This window comes from Struthio camelus, chromosome 24 (assembly GCF_040807025.1).
Source record: "Struthio camelus isolate bStrCam1 chromosome 24, bStrCam1.hap1, whole genome shotgun sequence".
Lineage (NCBI taxonomy): Eukaryota > Metazoa > Chordata > Aves > Struthioniformes > Struthionidae > Struthio > Struthio camelus.
Window position 1 is genome coordinate 5,231,251 of NC_090965.1, and position 16,987 is coordinate 5,248,237.

General features: G+C 51.4%; 2 protein-coding genes across 8 annotated transcripts; one reads left to right on the forward strand and one right to left on the reverse strand.

Moving 5' to 3' along the window:
• Positions 1-66: 66 nt before the first annotated feature.
• On the reverse strand, positions 67-12,200 carry ZNF76 (zinc finger protein 76). 7 transcript variants are annotated; one of them, XM_068918228.1, is made up of 15 exons: positions 11,775-12,200; positions 10,148-10,327; positions 8,726-8,806; positions 7,419-7,496; positions 7,064-7,266; positions 6,187-6,264; positions 5,670-5,783; positions 5,163-5,238; positions 4,662-4,787; positions 4,101-4,280; positions 3,538-3,771; positions 2,975-3,120; positions 1,929-2,081; positions 1,707-1,820; positions 67-1,087 (listed from the first exon to the last, which is right to left on the reverse strand). In XM_068918228.1, exons 2-15 carry the CDS (start codon positions 10,218-10,220, stop codon positions 983-985), a joined length of 1,761 nt encoding a protein of 586 aa, XP_068774329.1. In that variant the 5' UTR covers positions 10,221-10,327; positions 11,775-12,200; the 3' UTR covers positions 67-982. The 7 variants fall into 7 exon arrangements, with proteins under 7 accessions (XP_068774329.1, XP_068774330.1, XP_068774328.1 ...); XM_068918229.1 differs by having other exon boundaries at positions 11,680-11,816; XM_068918227.1 differs by lacking the exon at positions 11,775-12,200 and adding an exon at positions 11,226-11,364.
• Positions 12,182-16,332, forward strand: RPL10A (ribosomal protein L10a). Its single transcript, XM_068918230.1, has 6 exons — positions 12,182-12,283; positions 12,544-12,618; positions 12,737-12,817; positions 13,181-13,329; positions 14,337-14,509; positions 16,130-16,332. The coding sequence occupies exons 1-6, from the start codon at positions 12,279-12,281 to the stop codon at positions 16,298-16,300; spliced, it is 654 nt and encodes a 217-aa protein (XP_068774331.1). The 5' UTR covers positions 12,182-12,278; the 3' UTR covers positions 16,301-16,332.
• The last annotated feature ends 655 nt before the right edge of the window (positions 16,333-16,987 follow it).

A 16,987-nucleotide genomic window follows, 5' to 3' on the forward strand; every position in this document is an offset into this window, starting at 1 on the left:
CCTTCCCCTCCCCTGCCAGCCCACCAGCTCCAGGAGAGAAGGGTGTGTTCTTTTTTTTTTTTTTTTTAAAAAGAAGACATTAATTTGGTTTTTATTTCAACTCAATATTTACATCCAAGTCTAGCTCCACCCCTAAGAAGGGCTGGTTGGCTGCACTGGAGGGAGCATTTTCCTCTACTCCACAGCAGTGAGTCTGCCAAGGAAGTCTGCTTGAGAGCTGAGAGGATTGTGGTAAAGAGATAGGAGAACTGCTGTCGCGCCCAGGCGCACGTAGAGCCAGCCTGGGTACTCGCTCAGTATGCGCCGGGGGAAACTCTGACTTCCCGCATCAGGAAGTGGTTGCCGCTCAAAACACTGAGCCCAGGACAGCCTGGACTTGCTCTGATGCTTCACTTTTTGAGACTTTTATTGCTTCTGTGCACACGCTGCCCGCTCGCCCCTCTCACGGGGGGTAGGCAGCTGTTGGACCGTTCCTAGAGGGAAAGGGCAGGAAGTGCCTCTCCAAAATAGATTTTGTACTCAGTGACTGCTGAAATCACTGTAGCTCCAGGCCTACCACAGAAGACTGGGAGGTCTTGGAAGTCTTGGCCATGAAGGAGTTAATAATAGAAGACACAACCTGCCATCTCCTTCAGACAGAGGGAGTCAGCCACCAAGGCAAGGAGCAGAAAAGTCACCGCTCTGAGCCCAGGAAAACAGCAGAGCTCCAGCAGAAGGCAGCAGCCAAGTTTCTCAGACATCCCTGCAATCGAGAGAAGAGCCCTTCATACAGGGTCACTTCGGTAGCCCAACACTGCCCGCATCTGCTCTCACCACCTGTGTGGTGCATACACTGGACGCAGTCAGCTGGACTCAGACTCCTTCCTTGCTCATGTACCACATCTTCTGCACGCCAGCTGGCCTGGTTCCTGCAGATCCCGATGCCCCATGGAAAACAGGCTTGGGCTGCCTGCTCTCCCTGCCCAGGAGGCTCTGCTGGGTCTCAGCACCCATTCTCAGACACAGCTGCGTCAAGTGTTACGGGTTCATGCTGGATCGCTGCTGCTGCCATGCTTATGGCTTCCTCCAGGCTCTGCTGCTCTTCTAACTATGGGAGGAAAGACAGAGATAACACTGCCCTCCCAAAAGGTGGGCTCAGTAGGCCTGGTGTCTCTCAGGGCAGCCCCAGCAGGACAGAGGTGCAAGGAATCTAAAGTGGGTGACAGGCGTGAAGCACAGGGGTAAAACAAGGAGACACTGTTGCGATGGGGATAGGCTGCTTACAAATGAGCATTCTGCAAATGTGAGAGGCTGCTCACGTAGGCAAGGCAGACAGCTGAGAACACAGGTAGTTGAGGACAGGGTCACCTGTGGTGCTGATGTGACACAACTGGGTCAGCTGTTCAAGAAAGTGTTGTGGGGTACCACTGAGCTGGTGCCTGCTCTGCCATTTCCTGCACTTTCAGCTCTGTCCCAGCAGCAGGCAGGTCCCCCAGGAGCCCTCCCCCAAGGTCTCTGCTGCTCCACAGTCTTATCCCTACATGTCCCTGCTCTTCTCAACACACAGGACATCTGGGAGTAAAGGAGCAAGCATCCCAGAGCAGAGCAGATACTGCAAAGCAAGAGGTACGTGCTGACGCCAGTGGGTGCATGGAGAGGCATAGGAGGGAATGAAGGGGAACGTGGCAGGAACAATGCTCAGGCCTGCTCAGGGTGCTGCATGGTACCTGCACTGCAATGTGGGTGCCATTGGCAGTAGCCAGCAACGCCACCTGCTGATGACAGGGGGATGAGACGGACGATTCCTCGGACGTGACTGCCCCAGAAGTGACTATTGTAACCTGGGAAAAGTTAAGACAAAAACAATCACATTTTAAAAGAAAACGTGATTTCCTCTTGGCAGGATGTTTCTCTGCAGGGAAGAGGGAAGGCCTCATATTTGCCTGTACCGGCTGTGTCTCGGTGCCGTCAGTGTTGAACATAGTCACGGTGCGTGAGCCATCACCCGTGAGCTCTTCCCCAGGCACTGCAAGGGCACTGCTCTGCGTCACCATGCTGACTGCGCTACCCAGGGCCTGCAGGTCTTCCTGGGATAGACTGACCTGGGTGGGATAAAAGGGGATACTTTCAGCCAAAACAGCTTTTCAAAAAGCCTTAATTCCCGAGTTTAGCAACACAAACGTCTCAGTAAGGAAAAAATTTTCTTTCTCTGCATGCAAGACCTAAGGCACAGGGAACTCAAGGGACTTGCCCAGTCCTTTGCCACCCAGCCCAGAGTGACAGAGAGAATGAGTGCAGAACCCACTCCTCGTGTCTCTGGCTCTAACCCTTTGATCACACCTCCCTTTCCCTTCAGCATCTTTTTTCTAGGCTCTTAAGCAAAAGCTTTTGCATCGCTGCAGCAAGCGGCGCCTCAGACTAAGAGGCATCTATAGAGTTATTTGTGGCAGCTGTTTTCTTTGCCCTATGCCACAGAAGGAAATTTTCCCCATCAGCACACGAGCAGCTGGTAGAGGGAAGTACGGCACAAGAGCAAGGCTGATGTTTACAGACTATAAAAATCTCCAAATCCAGCCTGTGTCAGCAAAGATTGGGAGCCATCTTTTGACAGCAGTCCAGGAGGCAAGGGCTGGCAGACACTGCACACCAGCCTAGACAAATGCCTGCAAGACTCTGTCCGCAGACTCACTGGAAAGCGAGTCAGGGACCAGAGGCCTGTGTTCTCTACCCTCCGAATCAAGACTGTAGCAGCTGGGTAAGGTTGTAAGGAGGGAGCCCTCACAACAGACAGAGCCCACGAATCTCTGGGGTCTGCTTCATACTGAAAAGGGCTCTAAAGAGAACAACAAGGTGAGGCCCAGCCCTTGTGGGACACCCTGTTGAGGAGCATCAGGAAGCACTCGGGGGGAATGCAGAACACAGGCTGGGTAAAGGCAGAATCTCCCTCAGGTAACTTCTGCCCGCCGCAAACACTGGAGGCTGTTAGCGTCCGTACCTGCTGTGTCCCATCCTGAGAGATAAGCGAGACCTGCGTAGGTATACCATCATCATCTTCCTCTTCGTCTTCATCTTCCTCCATCTCTGACAGGAAAGCAATATGCTGGCTCTTCAGCGGGGAGCCTCTTTCAGCAGCAACAGCAGCTGAGTCGGGGAAGAGGAAGAACAAAGGGGGTGAAAGAGAAGCCCTGATCAGAGCATGAATGCACACATGTGCGACCCTGGGACCTGCCTGTTCCCTGAAGGGCCAACATAAGAGAAGAGTGCGCGATCGTGATGACAACGCCCCTGTGTTGACCTGGGAGGAAGGATTTTTACCTCTCCCCGTACCAGAGAATGGAAGGCAGTCTGTTCCTACCCCACTACATACAAACAGGATCACAGGAAACCCTTTACTCTTGCCTGCAACATAGATCTGGGCTTGATGGGGGAGACAGGAGGCCGTAGCACAGGCCCAGGTCTGAGGGAGGAGAGCAGCTGCGGACTCTTGCTGTTCTCTCTCTGCTTTGCCACATGATCTGATCCAAGCCTGCTGCAAGCGATGGGGAAGTGGTTGCTCACCCTCCAGCTGCTGCTGTTCGTAGAGGGCCTGTTCACTCTCCTCCGTGGCCTCTAGCTCGCCGTGGCTGCTGCGCTTGTGCATGGCCAGCGTGGAGGTCTGACGGTAGGTCTTCCCACAACTATTGCAGGTGTAGGGCTTGCAGTGCGTGTGGACCACGTGGTGCTTGTAGAGGCTAGAGTACTCCGTGAAGCGCTTTCCGCAGCCTGGCACAGTGCACATGTACGGCTTCTCTCCTATGGCAGAGGCCACAGTGACTTTCCATGCTCTACCAACCTCACAGTGCAGAGCTTAATCCGCTCACCCTCATCACGCTCTGGGAAGGGATTCCCCACCAACAGGGAATAGCTGGAGACAGAGCACAGGGGTAGAGGGAACTAGCACCAGCCCAATAAGCCAATTCCTATTTCCTTTAACTCCCCTGGCTAACCGCAAATCTACACCAACAAAGCCTGGCCTGGAAATGGCCATTTCACTCCCACAGATTTCCCTAATACCACACGCCATCCATGCTGCCAGCTGACTGGGGAAGAAACATCTGTGTTTTAGCCTCTCCTCCTCTTACCTGTGTGGATTCTCATGTGGTTCTTGTAATTGGTGGCACTGGTGAAGCCCCTTCCGCAGTTGGGCTCTGGACACATGTATGGTCGCTCGCCTGTATGCGTTCGGATGTGAACTTTGCGGATGTTGGAAGTGGTAAAAGAGCGGCCACAGCCCTCAAATGGGCACTTGAAGGGACGCTCCCCTGCATTGACAGAGTAACACAGAATGAGAGCCCTGCTAGGACCCAGCTACCTGGAATGCTCTGGACAGCTGTATCCCTTTACTCCTCCACAGGTATTACGCTAAGGAGAACTCAGCTCTTTTCTCACTGTTGTGAGTGCCGTGCGCTGACATATTTCCTCTAGCAAACAAATTGTGATCCCTACTCCTTTTGCTCTGCTGTTGGTAGTAGCAGAGTCAAGAATCCCTAGTTCTACTGTCTGCCTCTGTCTGAAAAGGACTTCAGTTCTACCTTGCTTCATTCAAGATATCAAAAGGCATAAACCAGACCAAAAAAGGAAGCAGTACTTCACCTCGGACACCCTTTCAGTGGGGATCTAGGTTCTCCTCCCGTATTGCTCACCTGTGTGTGTCCGGATGTGTTTCTGTAGATCCCCGGAAGTTTTGAAGGCTTTGCTACACAAGTCTTCTGGACACTTGTAAGGTTTTTCACCAGTATGTGTTCTCACATGGCTCTTCAGCCCATACCCTGGCGAGGAAAGAAACCACACAATTAATTTTATAACGCGGAGGAAGTAACATGGCAAGCTGTGTGCCACCTCTCAATCTACAGATTTCTGAATGTCTGTCCTGTGTCTAGGAATCTAGAACCTGAAGGGGATGGGATATCCGAAGAGCTTCACCACTCAGTGGCAACACCATTGAGAATTCATCTTCTTCCCTTAACTCATTTTGTCTGTTCATAAACAGTCAAGTTCCAGGCAGTTTCACATGCTGCCATTCTTCTCAGAAGTTTCTAAAAGCTATGCCTATTGTGCTCTCCTGGAAAGAGGCAGGGCTGATCCTCTCAAGAGTGGTTTGGACTGGACAGAACAGAGAACTTTTGAGAAAGAGAAACTGTTACCTGTAGCAAATGCTTTCCCACAGCTTGGGAAGTCACATGTATATGGCCGATCACCTGTGTGAGCACGTTCATGCACCTGGAACAGAAAGAATAGGTCCTTAAAATGAGGTCCAAGCCAAAGGAGGGCAGGGGAAAGAAAGCACTGCAGAGAAATCTAGGTGGTGGAGAGAATCTGAAGCTCCGTGCTGGCTTTCACCATGGCCAACACATCTGGATCTCTCATGGGTCAAAGCCTCTGCTCACTGACATAGTCCCATTTGCCTTTTCCCACATTAAAAACAGAACACTTTCCTCTGGTTCTTCAAGGTTGAAAGCATCTCCCTGAAGACCTCAGAGAGAAACTCACTTTAGAGCAATGTGCTAGCGCCACAGGGTGCCTTGACCTCTTCCCTGTGGGAACCCAAGCACGCAACTCTCAACCCTTTGTACAGCAAGCGTTCCGAGCTGGCATTATAACACAGTGACATACTCAGTCTGCACACTGTGTGACTGCATTAGCTGCTTTACCTTTAAATGGTGAGCTGTGGTATAGAGGCGGCCACAGCCTTTGTACCCACAACGGAAAGCTCTACTGCCAGCCTGATGCCCCTTCTCATTGCTGTGCACTTCTTCTTGCAAATCCTGCCAAGAGATATGTAGGACTGAACTGAGTGAACCATCACAGCAGACTTTGCAAAGCCCACGTGAATCATTTCTCTCCTTGCCACATACACACTCCTTCAGATATCCTCACAAAAATGTGTTCCTGCAAACACAGGCTATACACAGGTGATGCAGTCCAGGTGACAGAGCAGGTGCCTGGGAACCAGAGTTTCCCAGTCCCATCTCTGAGCTCACTGGGTATTCTCAGACACATAACCCGCATCTCCATGCTTCACCTAGCTCATTTGCAAAACCTGCAGCTAACGTATTAGCTAATCTTGCAGAGGAGCCCCAAAGCTTTCTTAGTTACTAGCCTGCAAAGTGCTCTGCATCAAGACGAGTTTAGCCTCGTCTCAGAAATGCATCACTGAAAAATTCAGACCTGGGAAGGGATGTCACTGGAATCCTCACTCTTCATATGGCAGGTGTTTGTTACTCCCTCCTCTTCCTCATCACATACCTGCAAGCAAAGACACACAGCACTGCTCATGCCTCCCTATACAGGGCAGAACAGGCGAGCAGCCCAAGCAGGAAGCCATTCACACCAGCACTGCTACCCCACTCTTCTCCGAAGGCCTAGGGGTTAAATGCTGCCCAGCTGAACACTATATTGGCACGTTCCCGGTAACCCTTCTCACGCAACGCTATGAGGAAGGGAGAAAACGGCAGCACCCAGGACCACAGATGTTCAGGTGAAGTACTGCAGTGACAACACATATTAGGATTTGGAGATACTACGGGTTCTGAGGCCTTTGTAATAGGGGGAAAAGGTGTCATCACTTAACCACTCCTGACGTGTAAAAGATTTGTCTTGATTCGTCACCTGAATCGTTCACGGAAGAGAGTATCATAACCAGGCGATGTTACAAGCAACGTAGCAAAAAGAAAGAAACACCTACAAGCAGAAGCATATAAAGCAAGGAAACAAAGTCCAAGCTGTATCATAGCAGCTCTCTGCTCTTCCCAAAACTGTGCCTGCAGTAGCTTAAGGGTAAAAGGCCCAGCACTCTGCTGGAACTAGCTAGAAAGTCCAGCAGGAACCTGCCGTGTTTGCAGGTCCTTAACTGTCAGTGAGCTAACAGTGATGGCACTCCCACAGGAGCCATGTCCAGTTTCTCTTCTCACAGCTGCCATTGCGTAAAAACAGACACACGTAAGTACCAACAAGGGAGGTAAGTTAAACCCCAGGGCAAATGTGGACTACTACACCAGCCCCTCAGTGCTGGTGGAAGACCAGGAAAGAAGTGCTGGGTCCTCACCTTGCTGGCATACTGCTTTAATGCATTAATGGTCTCAGCATCAAAGGCATCATCTTCCTCCTCTCCAGCCAACTCCTCCAGCCCAGATTCTGCATGCACTGCCAGGATGGTGCTGCCAGGAGGCATGATGACGGGACGATGTATGTAGGCAGTGGAGCCATCCTCCAGCTGGACTGCCTCGAAGGTGCTGGAGTTGTAACTCTCTGTGAGGGGAGCCAACAAAACCAAATATAAAAAGAGCTGATGGGTGTCAGCCACTGTTCATCTCCCTAGGCAACCTACAGCCTTAGGAATCGATAACACTTCAGCAACTTGTATTCCAGATGCTAAGGAAATGATGGGGAATGCTTTTTACCTTTAGGTGTGTTGTGTATGTACGCCATACTGCCATCTTCCAACACCACCGGCTGCCCATCCTCAAAAGCTACAGACTCTAAAATAAAAGAAGAAAATCCACAAACCTCATTGGAGGACTCAGACGGGTTAGAAGGGATACTACTTCAAACTCTGAACACTGCTGTATTCACTCCCATGAAAAAGCACACGTGAAGCCCGCTTGCTTGCGCTGAAAGTCTGCCACAATTACAGGGTTTAAGACACAGATGGAGCCGTTCAGTCACGAATTATGAGGTTTTTAAGGCTTCATGCATAACTCGATGGCATTTCTGTAGCTGTTTGGGGTAATGCAGTAACCTGTAATGCTGTATCTCACCAATTCCAAAATGCCAGGTTACATCCCAGACAAGACAGAAAGCTCTGGTACAGTGGTTTGTAAGGGATAACACACACACCCCATGGCAGAGGGAGCAGGGGTGAGAAAGACGACTCCTGGCACTGAGTGTGTATGTTTGGAGGTAGAGAAGATGACGAAGGGAGGAAAGAGGTATAGCCAGGCATACAAGGTGGGTTTCAAACAACCTTCTGAGAACAGAAAAGGGAGGTGCCACACAAGGACCTTGGGAGAGTGAAGGGGAGGATGGCTCAGAGCAACAGACTTCCTTCTACCTGCCTTTTTACAAGAGCTCAGCATGGCTGGGGAGGCTTCCTCCGTGACACATGAAACAAATTCCCACAGCCCCTCAGGTTAGTTAATGTCACCTCATTTCAGAGCCAACAGGCCAATGACCAAAATGATGAGGCTTCCAACAACCCTCCAACGCCTCGAGTCCCCTTCCAGCCCCAAAAACTAATCCAGGGGTAATATATATCGTATAGTTCAGAGGAAATTTCTGTTCATCTGCTCCCAGATCAAACAAACTTTGGGTTCTGTATGATTAACACATGTACGCAGAGAGCACATACAAAAACCACACAGCTCACTGGCCTTGCTTATAGTCTTGTGATCTGCTAAGACTTACAAATGGTGAGAGAGCCTACAGGCGAAACTCTTAGCATTCATAACATTTAACAAGCGTTTGCTTACACCACCAGCAAGTCCGACAACTTGTCAGTTTGCTGAGGATTTTGCAGGAAATCATGCATCCTATGTCCTTGCTCATTCAGCCTCAAAACCATGGGGAAGACCAAAAACCTAAACACTTAAACACCTAAAACACCCAAAGCTAGTGCTGAGAGAAGAGGCACAATTGCTGGGACACAGAAGACTTCAGTCATACCTACAACATCCTTCTAGAAAGGAAAAGGTAAATTTAGGGTCCTCACCTTTCTGAACAGTCACCTGATGGATATAAGCTGTGGTCCCATCTTCAAGTTCAATGACTTGCCCTTCAATCAGTTTTTCACCTGAAACAGTGCAGAAATACCATCAGAAGTACTTGCAGAGTTCACAATCTTCCTGGTCCAGCAAGCCGTCCCCTTTGCTGCATCTTCTCAAGGAAACCAGTCATACAGAAAGACAGTGAAACTGTTACTTATAAGCTGTTATTTATCAAGCCTTTCCCTGAACAGTGATGGATGCACTTAATTTTCCAGAAACACTGGAGTCTCCCTCTCCTAGGCAGGAGGATACAAGACAAAGCATCTCAGTCAGTACTTGTTTACAAACTACCCTTCACAGCCCCGTAAGCCAATAAGCAAAAGAATGACGGGTGCTAAGCATTTTGGATCTGAAACGGTAACCAACTATGCTTGCACTGCAGAAGAACTCATTTGGGAGCTTTTAATGGCACCAGCAGCAGACTGAGCATTTCTTTTCTTCTACTTTGGTTGAGGGTCAATTCTTGGAAAAGAAATTACAGGCCCTAAAAGGCTGAGCATTGCTACCCTTGGCGGGTTGTGAAAAAAGAATCTTAAAACAGTGCAACTGTCTGAGTTAACATCTCGCTCTCACCAGGACTTTCTACGATAATATTTTAGTTACTTAGATGTCTGATGCACAGAGACCGTTGCACCAACCCATGTGAACACTAGGGATCCAGGTTGCTTTCACCTAGCGGAAAGTGTTTGGGGGTCATGACACCTAGCTGTTTTCAAGATAGCCCAATTCTGTGAATATAATAAACTCGCAGTGAGTTCACATGGAAAAAAAGCAAGACAGCAATCACAACTCAACGGTCCTACAAACGCGTTCTGCAGGCTGGAACACAGCACGTTCTTTTTCTCAGAAACGGTGGGTAATTGAGGAAAGAACATCTTACGAACCCCAAAACGAGAGCTGGTGTTGAAACTGGCACTGCTATCACTTCAACTAACAAACACTAAGCTCAGCATCCATTTGAATGAGAAAAGCATTAGTGTGAACCAAGTTTATGCTCCTTAGTGAAGTAAAACACCCTGCTTGACTTCAGGGGGAGTTTTGCTTGAACAGGGTCCTGTGGGCAATACAGTGAACTCCATCTCCCTAACTATCCCCGAAAGAGCAGGGCTCACTCCAGTTTGAGCCAAACCTTCATGTGATACTGCAACGGCTCTCCTATCTCCAAAGCTTTATTTTCAAACCGGAGGTACAGTCTCTTTTTGCTGTATCACTCTTCTGTACAAATTGCACAGATAACTGCAAGTTTCCTGTACAAAGCAACTGTACAAGGTATCTGACAGCATGCCATGAGGACACTTTCAGTAAGTCGAATTTCCACAGGCTCATTCAAGACACTTTTAGATTTCATAGCCCCCCAAAACCGTTACCTTTGACAGCCTGCTGAATGTAGGCTGTCGTCCCGTCACTAAGGGTCACTGCTTGCAGGCCCAAGCTCTCCATCCTGCCTTGATGACTGCTCCTCAGACATGAATTTCACTTTATTCAGCGTGCTCTCAGAGAGCGCCAGGAGCCAGAGCAAGAGATTTGTGGAAGAGTGAGTTTTAAGCCTTAAACAAAAAGAACATTTACAATTGTATTTCCTCCCTGCCTATATTCATTTTTGTGTATTAAGAAAGGCTCGGATGGCAAACAGTATTTTGGAGACTATAAGGAATTACACTGGACAAAAGACGCACCCCTTCCCATGCCAACGGCATCATTTTTTTAACAGGCAAGGCTAACAATCTCTTCTGCAGATGAACAGAAGAGAAAGCTTATCAAGCAAAAGACAGACTTTTTCTAGAGATAGTGTAAATACCATACTTAACCCCTCTGTGCCCCTCCAATGACACGCAAGGAAGGTTACCAAGCATTTTAAAGCCTCAGTCTACAGAGTGAGGGTGTCCTGTGCGGCAAGAGGCCGGGACGGGATGGCAAGCGCTGTCCCTGGAAGCACCTTCGTTCTCTCCTCACTTCCCTGATTCCCAGCCTTCCCAAGAGCAGGATTTCTGGCCGGGGGCAGACGATCTTACACCCAGCCCCGGGCAAGGACGTGCTGTTAAAGTATCGCTCTCCTGATAAATTATCTTGCCCCGCAGCTGCAGGCGACTCTTTGTCAGTCATCTCCGAGATAGCCCAGTGTTTTATCACTTGTATTTCCAGGAATAAGCCCGACGGCTCTGCGGGCCACCGCAGCACCCCGGCGCGGCGCAGACGAGCCCCGGGGCCGCGCGACATGGCGGCCGTCGCGCCCCGAGCGCCACGGCGACCCCCGAGGGCAGCGGCGGGGCAGGCCCGGTGTCCTGCGGGCGGCGGGGGGTGCTGCACCTCTCCCCCCCCTCCCCCCCGCCTTCCCCCTCCGTGCCGCGGCCGGAGGAGGCGGCAGCAGCTCGCCGGGCCCAGCGGCCCTTCAGCCGCCTTCTCCCCCCACTTCCCCTCAGGCCTCCCCCCACCGCTGGCACCGACCTGAGGCAACCCGACGGGGCCGAGTCCGCCGCCTGACCGCCATGCACCGGGGCCCAGCCCCTGCGCCCGCCGCCCCGCAACCTGCATAGCGGCAGCGCTCCCCGCCGCCTTCCGGCCGCCCGCCGGCCACCATCCAGGTTCCGGGGCCTGCCAGGCCCCGCCCCCCAGGACACAGCCGCCAGGACCCGTTTAGGAGGAGAAAGGAGCAGAGTGGCCAAAGCGCATGCGCGACGCTTCCCCGCATGCGCCTTGCAGGCATTGACGCCGTCAGGTTCAGCTTGCCCTCAGAGGCCTTGCCATTTCCCAGCTAGGGGCAATCACAGGCCTCTGCGCCCCCCGGTAACGGCGGTGCCCGCCAAACACGTGGGGAAGGAGGAATAGCGTTAAATAAACTTCTCACTGGCGTAACTGCTGCCTTCCCTGCTGCACCCGCCGACCCCGGTGCCTCACACACCTGCATGTTTGCGGAGAGCCTGCAACCAAGCTACCTCCACGCTTACATCACAGCGAGGCTGCTCTATTGGCCCCCGAGGGGAAAACCTGCCTCACCAGCAAGACATGGCGCTCGCAGGCCGAAAACGAGGCCTTTGGGGCTTGCAGCGGGGCTGCGTTCAGGCAGTCGGCGCGCTGCAGAGGGCAGCGTGAGCTTCTCCTGGAACTTGGGCTCTGCCGACGCTGATTTTGACCGCGTCCCATCTCCTTCGCTGGCGCTGCCGGACGAGACGCGAAGGCCCTTTATCCGCGACGAAATCTCCGAGGGGGCTGGAGGTTTTTGCGCTTCGGCTAGGATGGCGGCTGCCTGGGAGACTGCCGGCAGCGAAATGAGATTTCAGGGCCACGTGCCCCCTGCGCCATCACCGCCGCCTCGATAAATCCTTTATCTGACAGAGGCGGGAGGGAGAGGCGGCGGCAGCGGCGGCGCTCCGCGCCACACTCCGCCACACCCAACATGGCGCGGCGCGGCGCCGCGCTCGCAAGTCTCGCGAGACCCCGCCCCCTATTTATAGCGCGCGAGGCGCCGCCCCGCCCTTTCGGCCCCGGCGAGCCGCCGCCATGAGGTGGGTGCTGCGGCCGCACTGCGCCATCCGCCGCCATCCGCGCCCGGCGGGGCGGCCCGGGCAGCGGCGACGGGGGGGTGGGGGGGAAGAAGCAGCGGGATAGGCCGCGATCGGGGCCTTGTTTCCCCCCGCCCTACCGCGGCCTGCAAGAGCCCGACGGACCGGGGAAGGCCTGAGGCGGCGGCGGCGGCGCTGCCCCGCCAGGCCCGACCCTGCCTCCCTCCCGGCGCCTGAGCCCGGCTCGTCTTTCCCCCCCGCAGCAGCAAAGTCTCCCGCGACACCCTGTACGAGGCGGTGAAGGAGGTGCTGCAAGGGAGCAAGACCAAGCGGCGCAAGTAAGAGCCCTGCCCCGCAGAATCACCCGGTGCACTCGTGGCCCTGGCATTTGTCTGGGCTCCTGCTCCCAGCTCGGCCAGGCCCTGACGGGAGCTGCTTTTCTTTCCCCTCCCTCAGGTTTGTGGAGACTGTGGAGCTGCAGATCAGCCTGAAGAACTATGACCCGCAGAAAGACAAGCGTTTCTCTGGCACTGTCAGGTTCGGCATCCTCTAGCTCCCACCCAGCCTTCAGCCTGTGCCCCTCTGCCGCTGGGCCCTGCCGAGTTGCAGGGCAGCTGTTTGGTGCCAGGGCAGTAGGGCGCAGTGCTGAACCGCCCGGGTAGTTCAGACCACCCCTCCTGAGTGGGTGCGACTGGACGGACCCCTACCCTGGGTCTTAAAACATGAGGGGAGGTGCGGGAAGGCTGCTGTGCTGACCCCACCGACCTGCTGGAGAAGGCAGGTTAGAAGCTGTGGAGGAAGATTGCCAGGCACTGTGGTAAGGTATCTCTGTGACAGCTCCCTTAGAGGTGTATGTGACACTGACAGACCAGAATAATTCAGACCTTCTCCCCTTTCCAGGCTGAAGTCGACTCCACGGCCCAAGTTCTCAGTCTGCCTGCTGGGGGACCAGCAGCACTGTGATGAGGCCAAAGCAGTTGACATCCCTCACATGGACATAGAGGCTCTGAAGAAACTCAACAAAAACAAGAAACTGGTGAAGAAGCTGGGTGAGTGGGGGCGCATGAAGTGGGTTCTTGAAACATGCTGGTTAACTTGGCCGGGAAGGGGGCTGGGCATGCGGTACAGTTGTTCCCCATACTCAGATTTCCATGTCAGGGTTAACTGCAAGAAAGAGAAAAAACATAGTCAGCCTGAAGTACAGAAATCTGCATAGAAACTACCCAGAAGAGCCAGCAACCTGGTTGAAAAGGTCTGACAGAGCTGACTGACAGGACAGTGCTTCAGGGATGCAGGGAATGTTGATTGCCCTTTCCAGGAAGGGGAGCTAAAGGAAAATTGTTTCTTTCTCCCAGGAAGATGTTCATCTAAGAACATCTAAGATGTTCTTGGATGTTCTTTATTCTCCCGATCAGAGAGAGTCAGAGCACAGCAAAGGCCAAGGAAAACTAGAAGCAAACCTTCAGTTTGATTTAGGCCTGCAGTACTTGAATGAACAGACTGGAATTTGCTTATTTTTACTTGGTAATAGAAAGAATCATTCCCTCCCTGCAAATTAAGTCACTTTGATACACATCTCACATAGACCATGAAAGCTTCCCACTGAATCCAGAATTAGTCATGGAACCATAAGTGATTATGAAGTGCACCGATTTGACAGAGGATACCACTGCTGTAAGCTAAGCCATTCTCAAATATATGATGTTACTTATCCACACATGCACAGAATATGCTACAGGGCTCCTGGTAGGTCTCAGAGTTGAGCTTTATACACAGTTCAGCAAATACCAGCTCCAGGGAAATAAAGTACATTCAGTAAGTGCATAGGATTGCTGGCAAGGTGTGAAGCTTGGTCCTGGCAGACAGGGCTGTTGTGACAGAAGTGACTTCTAATACAGTATTAAGGAAAACAGCTTAGAGGCAGGCAGCATTCTGGAAATGCTTAAAGGTGTTTTTTGAGGGGAAGGGAAGCAGTATGGTTTCGGTTGAGCTGAGAGCTCCAGCTCTGTGCAAGAGCTTGAGTACTGCCTTACCTACATTCCTTCTCTCCTTGCAGCTAAGAAGTATGATGCCTTCCTGGCTTCGGAGTCCTTGATCAAGCAGATTCCTCGCATCCTGGGTCCAGGTCTGAACAAAGCTGGCAAATTCCCTTCTCTCCTCACTCACAATGAGAACCTGGTGGCCAAGGTTGATGAGGTCAAATCTACCATCAAATTTCAGATGAAGAAGGTAAGGAACACAGGGCTTTCTGTCTCCAAAGCAGCTACATACTATTTTTTTTTCCTGTAGCAGATGGTCACTTGTATATGGCTGCATTCTCTGGTCTGGACTGTAGGTGTCCCTGCAGTTTCTTCCTAAAGCAGCTGCCAGTGATAAGTACCAGTACTCTTCTGTGCAGCAAAGGGACACAGTAACCAGAGGATTCAGCGGCTAACTGGAAAGGAGGAGTAATTTATCTGTGGTTGAAAGATTTTGGAGCAAATAATTAGGAGGGAGTCTTGATGTTCCAGTGCTGAGCACAATTGGTCATAATTAACCCTTCTGACAGTAAGGGGGGGGTGACACTTGCAGGGTAGGGCCACCTAGCCAGGCATGCCCCAGTGGGTTTGTGCACAAAGCAGTGCTTTGTCAGGGACAAGTTTGGGACTTGACTCTGCAAGTGAATTTTACAGCAGCTCTATAGATACCTGCTCTTACTGTCAAGAGATGTCAAAGAGAGCCAAAACCAAATGAATCCTGTTCAGGCATTTTAATCTCATGGCAGTGGTCTAAATGTGACTTGGGGGTATTATTCAAAATCAACAGCTCTGCTAGCTGAGGTGCTTCCTTGGACTCCAGCTGATCCAGGCCTGAGGGCCCAACAGCTGGAAGGGCACGGCAAATGGGATAGTTTGCGAATGCTTCAGCATTTTAAGTAACTGAGCTAATGATGTCCTGACACTTCTCTTGTCAGCTCCCTCATAAATCCTTTAGTCTTAAGCTTTTGGGGAACACTGGCTTACAAGCTTCTTCACAGGCCTGGCGGGCAGAGGCTTAGCCAGTCTGTGTTACGCACAGAAATAAAGGGATGGCAGCTAGTGCCAAAACAAAAAAGCAAAGTTGGCACCATGCTTAGCAGTTAAGTTTGGAGCTATAATAGTCTGTATTGCTTTGGGTTAGTGGTTTGCAAGGCACATGCCAGTGCTGCCTAATGAATAGGGCATGGGAGCAGAGTTAGACTAGAGGTCTGTTCAGCACAGTTACGTATCCCTCCTGCAGCTTAGCTCTCCTCTCTCTAGGAGAGAGTGATGCTTGCTGCCTTCCGCAAGTCACCTTTGCACTCTGGGGGAGCCAGACCTATGCAAGGTGATGTTCAAAGATTGCATCCAGATGCTACTGTGCATGTTTATATTTGCCACATCGCTCCCATGATGAGCTCTTTGGAAACATGGATGCATTGATAAGCTGGAGAAGACATGTCACACTGACAACATGAGGTTAAAATCTGGAATGTTTGAATTTCCAGTTCTAGTAGGAGAGCTATTACATGTAAAAGTGTAAATTATTTAAGAGATTCTGCACTCGATCTAACATGGTATGGAGGGATTTGAAGCTGCAAAGATTATATTCCTTCAAGGCTTCAGGAATATAGTCCAAGGACATTCTACAGGTGCCAAACGTCCACATTTATCCTGTGGGTGGGTATCTGTGCACAAGCTATTAGTAGATTTGTCTTAACACTTGCAGTGGTTATGCTTGTACTTTAGGTCTACATTTGCTGTCCCTGTTTTGTCAGTCATTTAGCTGTAACCTTCAGTTTCCCTGAAAAGCCTCTATCTGCATGAGTGATCTTGGTGTGCTTGCCCCCAGGTGCTCTGTCTGGCAGTGGCTGTTGGTCATGTGAAGATGACAGAGGATGAACTTGTCTACAACATTCACCTGGCCATCAACTTCCTGGTGTCCTTGCTGAAAAAGAACTGGCAGAATGTGCGTGCATTGTATATCAAGAGCACCATGGGGAAGCCCCAGCGCCTGTATTAACTGGGCGGCAATAAACTTTTAGGACACCTACAGCTGTGCATCTGGTTGTGTTTCTCCAAAGCTTGTTGGGAAGGGAGGGTTATTTAAAAAGCTGCTTGCTTTCTTAAAGCAGGAAGGACCTTGAATGCGGTGTTAAGGGGATGGGGACAGGAGTTTCAGTTAAACTTGTGACTCATTTTGAATTGGAGCTTTTTTGAGGAAAGAGCAACACAGGCCAATTCCTCACATAAAAAAACCACCACAGCATCCTGTGCTCAGAGCAGTGAGGGAAGGGGAGGCAGCCCTGTTAAAACCTTCTAGAATAGGTAAAACTGGAGTTGTTCCCCTAAAATGAAAGGTTTGCATTGCAAGTCTGACTCATATTCCTGGGAGCCTCTCTTGCACTTAGCAGTCAAGCTTTAGCCAGGGAAGCTCCTGGATCCCCTCAGCTCATCTCTAGAGGGGTCACTTACCTTGTGTTCAGTTTGTCTGGCACCAGCCCTTGTTGCAGCACACCATTCTCCAGCAGCCTGCTCTGCCCTTTCCTAGGGCTCTGGCTGGTGAGGCAGTTGCATTTATAGGGTGCTGCTGTTGCCCCCTTCCCCCCCCCCCCCCAACAAATGCAGCAACCAATGATAGGCCGGGGGATCCTGCCCAGCAGCAGCTCATGAGGGCTTGATGGGTAGCTCCCTGGCCCAGCTGGCCCCA

Excerpts from the sequence above, each read along its gene's own strand:
- ZNF76 (XM_068918222.1), bottom strand. The coding sequence starts at position 10,220 with ATGGAGAGCTTGGGCCTGCAAGCAGTGACCCTTAGTGACGGGACGACA. Across the intron at positions 5,784-6,186 it reads CCAGTGACATCCCTTCCCAG|GATTTGCAAGAAGAAGTGCA; the intron begins GTCTGAATTTTT and ends ATCTCTTGGCAG. Across the intron at positions 3,772-4,100 it reads CCACATGAGAATCCACACAG|GAGAGAAGCCGTACATGTGC; the intron begins GTAAGAGGAGGA and ends CCTCTGCCATAG.
- RPL10A (XM_068918230.1), top strand. Across the intron at positions 13,330-14,336 it reads GAAACTGGTGAAGAAGCTGG|CTAAGAAGTATGATGCCTTC; the intron begins GTGAGTGGGGGC and ends CTCTCCTTGCAG. Across the intron at positions 14,510-16,129 it reads TCAAATTTCAGATGAAGAAG|GTGCTCTGTCTGGCAGTGGC; the intron begins GTAAGGAACACA and ends GCTTGCCCCCAG.